This window comes from Cucurbita pepo, chromosome LG03 (assembly GCF_002806865.2).
Source record: "Cucurbita pepo subsp. pepo cultivar mu-cu-16 chromosome LG03, ASM280686v2, whole genome shotgun sequence".
In the NCBI taxonomy this organism is placed as follows: Eukaryota; Viridiplantae; Streptophyta; class Magnoliopsida; order Cucurbitales; family Cucurbitaceae; genus Cucurbita; species Cucurbita pepo.
In genome coordinates, this window is record NC_036640.1 from 11,489,787 (window position 1) to 11,499,262 (window position 9,476).

Here is a 9,476-nt window from a genome sequence, read left to right on the forward strand (position 1 = left end):
TCAACTTACAAACTATATAATATATTAATATGTCTACACATGTTGCATAGTGGGTGACCCCCAAACAATGATAATATTAAGAGAGAAAGAGAGAGAGAAAAGGAGGGTTTTGTTTCAAAATTTGAAATCTCTCACCCAAGTTGAAAAAGAAGAAAAACAAAGAGTAGGTAGAAGGATGAAACTTTACATCACAGTCAATGCCACGTGGTGCCTCCTCTTTCAACCAATCGTCACCCACCTGTATATTTAGCAAATTATACTGTCCTCTCCCCCAACCCTATACTCATCATTTCATATGCCCCATAAAATATATCAAATGCTTGTCACGCAGCCACCTCAATACAAATATATATATATTTCTAAATATTATTTTTTGGAAAATCTTGAAAAACAAAAATGTATTAAAATAATAAAATTAAAATAAAATATGAAGTCAAAGTCAATGGTAAAGAGAGAAGAATCTCTTATATGTGCCCAAATTTGAAAGAAGACAAAGGGAAGGCTATTTTCACTAGACAACAACTTTTATTTACTAATTTAATTATCATAATAAAGTACCAATTTTCAGCTTTGGAAAACGCTTAAATAATAAAAAATAAATATATTCATATAATTTATTTTACTAACTCATATAATTTTCAACAAGTTTTATGTCTTTTTTTTATTAAATGAAAAGAAATAAAATAGTCAAAATAAGCCTAATTTAGTAGAAATTAACGTAAATTAGAAAATTAATTAATAAAATAATAAAATTTATCAAATCACAGCCAAGTAAAATAATTATTTAAAAAAGGAAAATCCAGCGTGGAATAAGCAAAGGGGAAAAATACAGTGGAGTGGGGCGCACCGCAAGTTGGATGGCCCATCATCATTCATTTTCTCTACCCTTCGTCGTCCATCCTATCATTACCTTACCGTCCAATAATCTCCGTTCATTTTTTCTCTTAATTTATAAATTTTCTCTAATTTAAATTAATAGTTGAAATTATTTAATTTCGTGTGGTCCTCTAACAAAATTTTAATTATTTTTATTAAATTACAATTATAGCCTCTAAAGTGTTATTTAGATGACATTTTTATTAATTAATGGGTGATATTTAAAAAAAAATAATAATAATGACATTAATGATGAAGCTATTATAGTTGTCATGTCACCTTTAATGATAATTCTTGAAATATGAGAAAAAAGAAAAAAAAAATCGGTATTGGGTTTCTATTTATTGCAATATTCTTCTCCAAATTACCATGCAGACTGTACATGACAATAACTCAAGAACAGCGAGGGCAAAAACGGAAATTCAGATTCCTATTATTAATGGGAACCAAAAAATTAAATTAAATTAAATAAATAAAAGAAGTAGGTGTCCCACAAACCGGCACTTAACGGCGTCCGCGCCGACTCCATTTTCCGTTGCTAAAATGAGTGTTACCGTTTTCATTTCTCCTTTATGAAAAGCCAGTTCCTTTATAACGGCGTTATTCTCCCACGGTTGGTTATAAATACGAACCTCCAATCCCCCTCCCCCGCATTTTTATTAATTCAAATATTACCCCTCTCTCTCTCCTGCCCGTATTTTCTCTCTCTAAAGGACCGGGTTTTTTTTTTTGAACACAGTGGCGTGAAGCTGAAGTTTGGTGTATTTATCAGAAGGAAGTGTTGTTTTTTGAAGGGCGAAATGGGGAAGAATGATCAAAGAGTTGAAGCTGTTCTTGAGCTTCTTCGTAAACAAGCCCCACTTTCAGTTAAACAGGTTGGTAAACAACAAACCCATGTCGGAAATTTTAAGGTTTTTGTTCTTAATTTGTGTTTTTTATATTTGTTTGTAGGAGAAATTTTGTTGTACGGCGTGTGTTGAGCGGTTCCTGAAGGCTAAAGGTGATCATGTCAAGAAGGCTGCTAAGAGCTTGAGAGCTTGCCTTTCTTGGAGAGATAGCTTTGGCATTGGTACCTCTTTTCAGAACCCCATCAAGAATCTTCCTTTTTTTTTTTTTTTTTTTTTTTAATTTTAATTTTAATTTTATAAATAATATATATATATATATATATATATATGATCTTCATAGTAATGATTAAAGTTACCCTACGTGATTCCATTCCCTTTAAAGACGCCATTAGAAAAAAACTATATATTTTTTTTTATTTTAATTTTAAAGCCGAGGAATCTCACCTCTGTAATATTCCTCTCTTTATTTTGAATATTCTCTTTTTGCAGATAATCTAATCGCCGACGAATTCTCCGCCGAGCTCACAGACGGCGTTGCTTATGTGGCCGGCCACGACCAAGACTCCCGCCCCATCCTGGTATTTTTATTATTATCTTCTAATTTAAAAAATGATCATATATTTATAAGTAAGAAATATAGTTTGTAAAGACTAAAATAAAGTCAGGAGCTTATACTTAGTTTTGGTGTAATTTGATTGGCAGATATTCCGGATTAAGCAAGATTATCCGAAGTTACGTTCCCAGAAAATGTGAGTAAAATTAAAACGGAGAAAATTATGATTAATTTTGAAGAAATATATATATGGGTTATTGATTTTGTTTATATATATATGTATATATATATATGTATATGTATAGGTTTACTCGTCTGGTGGTGTTTACGCTAGAAGTAGCGATCGGGACCATGCCCAAAAACGTGCACCAAATGATCATTCTGTTTGACGCAAGTAAGTCCCATAAAGTAGTTAATGAATTCAAGAATTGAAAACCAACCCATGTCGGAGCGGCGGCAGTGTCTGAGTTTTGGTCTCAGAAGCTGTCCGGTGTGGGACGGCGGTGTCGCTATCAATAGCCACCGCTTTATGGGGCGGAGGTGGGAAGGGCATTATGGGGAATTGGTCAAGTCCCAGTCCCAGTCCCAGTCCCACTACCACTTTACTTGGAGATTGAACAGCACAAGCAGAAGTCCCCAGAATTCAACTTTTTTTTAAAATCAATTTTGGGGTTTTTAAAAAGAAAAGAAAAAAAAAAAAGAAAAAGAAAAAGAAATGATTGGGATAATGGATTAAATGTGTGATAGCGTGGGAAAATTGCAGGCTTTTTCAGGTCGGCGTCGGCTTTTTTGAACTTGTTTCTTCCGACGCTCAAATTGGTGGCGGATTTCTATCCCGGCCGCCTTCATTCCGCCTTTCTCATCGACCCTCCGGCGCTCTTCTCCTATTTATGGAAGGTATTTATTATTTTTATTTATTTATTTATTTTGGATAAGTAATTTGTAGTTGATTATTAATGGTGGAGCTGCAGGGTGTTCGTCCGTTCGTTGAGCTATCAACGGTCACGATGATAATATCATCTCTAGACTTTGAAGATTCGTTGGATTTTAGCGACTTTGCGGCTTACCCACGAGCCTCCTCCCTCCGATTCGATCAATCAACGGCCAAGATTGGTTCATCTGCATCCTCACGATTCTCCTTCACCGTATCCCATCATTTCGATTCACTCAAGCCATGGTATCTCAGTCTCACCGACACGTCAGCTTCCAAAGTGGGACCCACAAGTCCTTCTCCACTTGGTCCTGCACTGATTTCTCCACTCAACGCTCGATCTCTGTCGTTTGCATCACCGGCTGCGAGAATGCCACGTGGAGTAATCAACGATGGAAGTAGTTACAGCTCGAGGCTGACGAGGAAAAGTCTGTTTCCGTCGACGCCATTGCCGCCGAAAAGTGCGCCGATGGACGGGAATGGTAAGAAGGTCAATCAACCAAAGACTCCACGGCCGTCGTTCCTTCAATCGCCGGCAGTGTTTTTCCGGCGAGAGTGCCACGTCAGTAAAACGGAGAAGAATCGGGAAGCTTTCCGGCCATTGTTGAAATTCTACAGAAGGCCATACGATGAGATGATTTACAGGTCAAAGATGAGGCCCCCACTTGGCGGATTGATCTCCATCGTCACTCCAAATATCAGACGCCGACACGTGTCAATGTCTCAACGGTTCTGATNAAAAAAAAAAAAAAAAAAAAAAAAAAAAAAAAAAAAAAAAAAATCTCTTCTTTACAACATACGAAATCAAGGAGAAAAATGAAGGTTTTACAATGGACTGTGTTCCTCGAACCACACTCATCAGTAGTACAAATAATGAGCGAGTCACAGTCCGAGTGGCAGCCCGAGTTGGCGTTGAGTTTGAAAGGCTAGACGACAACGTGGTACTTGGGGTGTAAAATGTGGTGAAAACTGTCCTGTTTTTTGAACTTTGTGGTTCTTTTTACAGAGTCTTAGGTTTCTGGGGAATGGGTAGCGTGGTCGACCCGGTGAAATCAAATGTCAAGATCCTCGAAACCTCAAAAAATGAACCAAAAAACAACACAAAGTCTAACTATTTGTTATTAATTATTATGAAAATTTGCGACACTGTGTTGATTGACAAAGAGTATATGTCCTTGGAATCTTCCCCTGTGTTAATACTGAGCTGGGTTTCATTTTTGGTGAAATGGGTACTTGTTAATAAGCAAATCACGAAGATTAAAACAAGAAAGGTTGGATTTTTATGAGTGAAATTGAGAGAAAATGAGGTAAGGGAGTGGGAATATGTGTCGGGGTTTATGTCGCAAGTTGAAAGAGAAAGTCAAAAGGGAGGAGGGAAGTAGGCTTTGGGAATTGAAACAATGGCGGAGCACAGAGATATTGAGAAGGGGGATTGGTTCAGAAACAGAATCAGAACACATGTAGTTTTGGGGAGCGAGCTGGGATTTTATTTTATCATGTGTTTGTGTCGTATTCGACATGTCGTTTTGGTGAGGGAGGGGGTTCTGTTCTTATGGATCCAAAAGAGATGACGTTGTAAGATCAGTGCCCTTTTGTGTTTGGAATCTAATGGTGAGTACAGAGTGGTGTAGGTGAGAGTTTGGGTTTGGATGAGGACAAGGCATTAGAGTTTGAGAGAGTGTTTAAGTAAGTGCAGAGGTTTTGTTTGGAGTTTACTAGTTGTTGTGTAGGGATGTCTGGTTTTTGTTTGCAGTTCTGTAGTCTCTACTGCTCTTCTCTTTTCTAAGGAATATGGACACATCAACATGGAACTTCTTCCCAAAAAGACACAATTTCCTCTTCCAAAATCAAAACATATATCTTTTTTTTAAACAATTTAGACGGTGAAACGACCGCTTACATTACATATCTTTCTCGTGTAAGAATCATTTCAGTATACAAGTAAATGATGGAAACATTTCTACTAGTATAAAATTAGAAATGATAAATCAATAGTATGATGTAAGATCTCACATTGATTGAAAATGATAACGATACATTTTTTATAAGAACGTGAAAACATCTTTCTAGTAAACGTGTTTTTAGACTATGAACGTAACACGTCAAAGCCGACAATATCTGCTAGCGGTGACTTAGAATGTTATAAATGGTATCAATCAGACACTAGACGATATGCCAACGAGGAGATTGGCTTCCAAGAAGGTGAATTGTGAGACACCATATTGGTTGGAGAGAAGAACAAATCATCTATAAGGATGTTAAAACCTCTCCCCAATAGATGAAGAATAAATCATCTATAAGGATGTTATAACCTCTCCCTAATAGATGTGTTTTAAAACTGTGAGGTTGATAATGATACGTAATGAAGCATTTCTTGTAAGAGTATGGAAACTTCTCCCTAATAGTAGTTCTATTGTCCAAGTCTCACTAGGAGACTTTTCGCATTCTAGAAAGAGTTTCAACAAGTCCACAGTGAACATGAAAGTGGTTTCCCACCAGACGGTTATTTCACGTTTTAAGACTGTGAGATTGACAGGAATGCGTCATGGTCAAGTCATTTTCAAGCCTCTAATACTTGCGAAACAAAGAGATCATGTTACAATCTAGGATGTACTTAACAAGGTAGATACAACTTACACTGAATAACTAGGATGTACTTAACAAGGTAGATACAACTTACACTGAATAACTACAGCATCGCCAACAAGAGTGTCCCTAATTCTTCATCTATCACAGTAGTTCATATTCCAGGAAGCTATTGACACTTAAAAACATGAAAATGTGACATTTACATTACCCAACATACATTATTTCGCTATGTATTTGCATTGAACTAAAGGAGTCATATATGAAAGTGAATGCAGAAACAAAACAGTAGGCTCTAGATATTCACCTAGCTTTTCTTCCGCAATGTAACCAAGTCCATGGCAGCACCATATTTTCCATGCAGAGCCTCTGCACACCAGCCATGCCCGTCGTCGACAGTCGGCATCTTGACTTCCATGAAAGGGGTTGCAGGGTGTTGAACACCTGGGAGTCTTGCCCCAGCTAGAACTCTAAGCATATTTGAGGAGTCAATGTCCATACAGATAGTAATTTCAGGGATTCCTTTGGGTGCTGGTGGAATTCCAATGATTTTGAAATAGCCAAGTAGATGATTTTCTTCTGCTCTCGTCTCTTCGCCTTCATATACAACAATCAGGGCCTCGCTTTGATTGTCTTTTACAGTTGTGAAAACCAACTCCTTGCGTGCTGGCATTGTAGTGTTCTTGGGAATAATTGGAATGAAGCTGTTTCCATCGGCTCGAATTCCGATGGCGAGAGGGGTTGCTTGGATGCTAAGGAGATCTAAACTTCCGAACGGATCGGCAATGCCTGATGCTACTGCACCTTCTAAAGCTGCCCCAGAAACAGCAGCTTCTAAAGGATTCATTCCTTCATAAAGTGCCTTCTTTTTGCTTTTTCCCATCAGAAGATTTCTGATCTTCGGTATGTTCGAACATCCACCGACTACAACGACATCGCTCAAATCTTCAATCCCTACTCTTGCATCATGTAAGCATAGATTAACAAGGTTCTCACATTTCTCAAACACCTCGCTATTCACCATCTCGAACTCCTCCCGGCTTAGAACCTTGCATAACTTCGACCCATTTCCCAAGTTCACATCGATTTGAACACTCGACTGGAATGAAAGCTTGTGGATAGCATCTTGGGTCGCAACTCGGAGTAACCCCATCCTTCTGATCTCATCGATTCCACGGTGTGAAAATATAGATTCCGCATTTGGCAAAAGATACTTCATGGTATTTTGAAGTAGATCTTCACCTCCAATAGGACTTCCAGCCAGGGCTTTGATCTGTGACACTCCTCCCCCTGTGGCTGATACAGCAACATCACAATATCCAGCTCCCATGTTGAAAATAAGGGCGATCTTTTCACTTCCACTGCCCATGTTCTCATGGGCAGCCTGCTGCTGCTGTTGTTGGGCATACAATAAAGCTACTGCTGTTGGTTCAGGCATCAACCTGACTTGAAGGCCAGCCATCGCACAAGCCCGTTCCACCCGAGTAAGCTGAAATCGGCTGAACGAAACCGGAATTGTTAAAACAACATTTCTAATTGGCCGCTTCAGTTGATGTTCAGCCATCATTTTCAGTTCAACAAGAAAGATTGCCAGAACTTCTTCAGGAGTGGTAGATCTCCATACATTATTCACCAAAGCTGCAACAAATGGACGAACACCAATGTCCAAAGTTTGCACTAGAAAAGGAAGGCTCTTGCTTGCATGAACAACTGGGTCAGTGTCAACTCTTCCAATCAAGCGTTTCATATTGAAAATTGCAGCACCAGATAGCATGTCATACTCCTGACTTAGCTCATTAATAACTCCACCAGAAGGAGTGTCATCCTTGAAGGTGACATATGATCTCATAATCTTCTGATTTCTAGTGTTCTTAAGAAGCTCAACCTGAGATCCATTCCAGACTGCAATACTACACTGTGAAGTACCAATATCAATTCCAACATCAATTTCCGGAAAGATTGATGCTGATCTATCCTCCCCAGTGGTTTCACTATCAGAAGCTACAGTGTATATTGGTTCGGCCATAATCTGCATTTTGATCAATATAAAGCTCTAGCTATACACTGAACTAACGGGTAAGGAATAGATAACCAAGAACTCAGCCCCTTAAAATGAGTTTAAATTCCACTGAATCATCTTTAAAACACTTCAAAAAGAACACACAGAAACGCTTCTACAGATTTTGGACAAAATCAGGTTGATTCAATCACTTCAAAGCGTGTTATAGTTTATAAACACAAACAATATCATGTGTAAACTTGTCTATAAGTCTTCAATTTTCCAACATCTAAACTCAGTTCTCGTATAGGGCTAATAGACCAAAACTCCGCAAATAGACAGATTGGAAATTACATAAAATTCATATAAACAAGATCAACTACAATCTATCTCTTAATCCAATTCTCAATACTATTACAACATTTCCAATATAAACAGAGCAGCAAGATTTCAAAATATCACTACATTCAATCTCTTAATAAGACGAATTAAAAGTATAATGAATCAAACTGATTTGACAAAAGCACAAACAGATTGGAAATTACGAACTGGCGCGAAGCAAATCAAAGAACAAGACGTACCTAGTTCCGTGAAAACCAATTGAGGAAAGAAAATAGAATTACCAGAAGCAGCAACGATCAAAATGGTTGAACCGAGCAAGCAGGTTGCAGAATGAACAAGAAGACAGAGATTCCGGCAGCAGATAGAAGCAAGGAAAAGAGCAGTGAGAAGAGTGTTAGAAGCTACGAGAGGAATCGGTGAAGAAGGAACTGGAAAGCGAAGGTTCATTTATAGAACCCATTGAAAGAAGGGTTGATCGTCTTCTAGAGCTTCCTAGAGAAGGGAAAAAGACACAATTTTGGATTTTAAAGAAGGGGCAAAACGATGGCTGAAAATATTGTTAATTTTTTAAATCAATAAATAATACAAACTAATTGATAAAAACAATCAAAATTAAACTCTTAAATGGTCGGTAGCCCACGTGGCAAGGCCCAACACTTGTCCCTGTTGGGCTGACTTGACCCAGGCCCAATCTGAAAAAAAATTAATTTTAAAATATGGATAAATGGTTTTTGAGTTTTGAAAAATGAACGGCTACGATTATTTTTTTAGTACGAAATTGTCCAATTTTTTTATAAAAAATCTTTAGAAAACATCAAATATTTGTATTTAAGGAATTACAAAAAGTAAAATAATAATAAATAAAATAAATTTAAAAAATCTGAAAACGGCGGATCCTACTCCTCTTCAAGTTGTTTCATATGAGTGTGATACAAGAGAATCTCTAAGCTTCTGTTCTTCAACCACCAAAGTATTTAGCTATTGAAAAATCGCGTTCTATGTTCATAATTGTTTCAAAAGATTTTAAAAAGAAAGTTGTTGAGATTTAACATACTTTCGAGATCATAGTTAAGGATGGAAAAGTGTGTGTTCATATTATTTGCCCAATTTGTTTTTTTTTTTTTTGGGTAATATTTTCCTATTTTGTGCAACAACCTCCATCTTCAAAACTGATTATTTTTGCAAAGCATAATTATGAAGTAGAAAAAAGAGATCAGAAAGTGAAGAGTAAGTTAGAGGTGGTCAACAAGAAATTGTAGTTAAATGATTTTGACAGTTTTTATTATTTATTTTAATAGATCTGATTCGTCTATGTGTTTCTAAATTCATTCAAATCAAATC

General features: G+C 37.1%; 2 protein-coding genes and 1 long non-coding RNA gene across 4 annotated transcripts; 2 read left to right on the forward strand and 1 right to left on the reverse strand.

Moving 5' to 3' along the window:
* The first annotated feature begins 1,529 nt into the window (after nucleotides 1–1,529).
* LOC111790081 (phosphatidylinositol transfer protein 3-like) lies at nucleotides 1,530–3,966 on the forward strand. Its single transcript, XM_023670879.1, has 7 exons — nucleotides 1,530–1,751; nucleotides 1,828–1,945; nucleotides 2,214–2,302; nucleotides 2,427–2,473; nucleotides 2,583–2,671; nucleotides 3,041–3,174; nucleotides 3,249–3,966. The coding sequence occupies exons 1-7, from the start codon at nucleotides 1,677–1,679 to the stop codon at nucleotides 3,942–3,944; spliced, it is 1,248 nt and encodes a 415-aa protein (XP_023526647.1). The 5' UTR covers nucleotides 1,530–1,676; the 3' UTR covers nucleotides 3,945–3,966.
* Nucleotides 3,967–5,752: 1,786 nt separating this feature from the next.
* Nucleotides 5,753–5,999, forward strand: LOC111790785. The gene is made up of 2 exons (XR_002814562.1): nucleotides 5,753–5,830; nucleotides 5,874–5,999. It is a non-coding gene; the product is annotated as an uncharacterized LOC111790785 (long non-coding RNA).
* Nucleotides 5,832–8,771, reverse strand: LOC111790784 (heat shock 70 kDa protein 8). Of its 2 annotated transcripts, XM_023671841.1 has the most exons (2): nucleotides 8,417–8,769; nucleotides 5,832–7,823 (listed from the first exon to the last, which is right to left on the reverse strand). In XM_023671841.1, exon 2 carries the CDS (start codon nucleotides 7,818–7,820, stop codon nucleotides 6,102–6,104), a length of 1,719 nt encoding a protein of 572 aa, XP_023527609.1. In that variant the 5' UTR covers nucleotides 7,821–7,823; nucleotides 8,417–8,769; the 3' UTR covers nucleotides 5,832–6,101. The 2 variants fall into 2 exon arrangements, with proteins under 2 accessions (XP_023527609.1, XP_023527608.1); XM_023671840.1 differs by having other exon boundaries at nucleotides 5,832–8,771.
* Nucleotides 8,772–9,476: the final 705 nt, after the last annotated feature.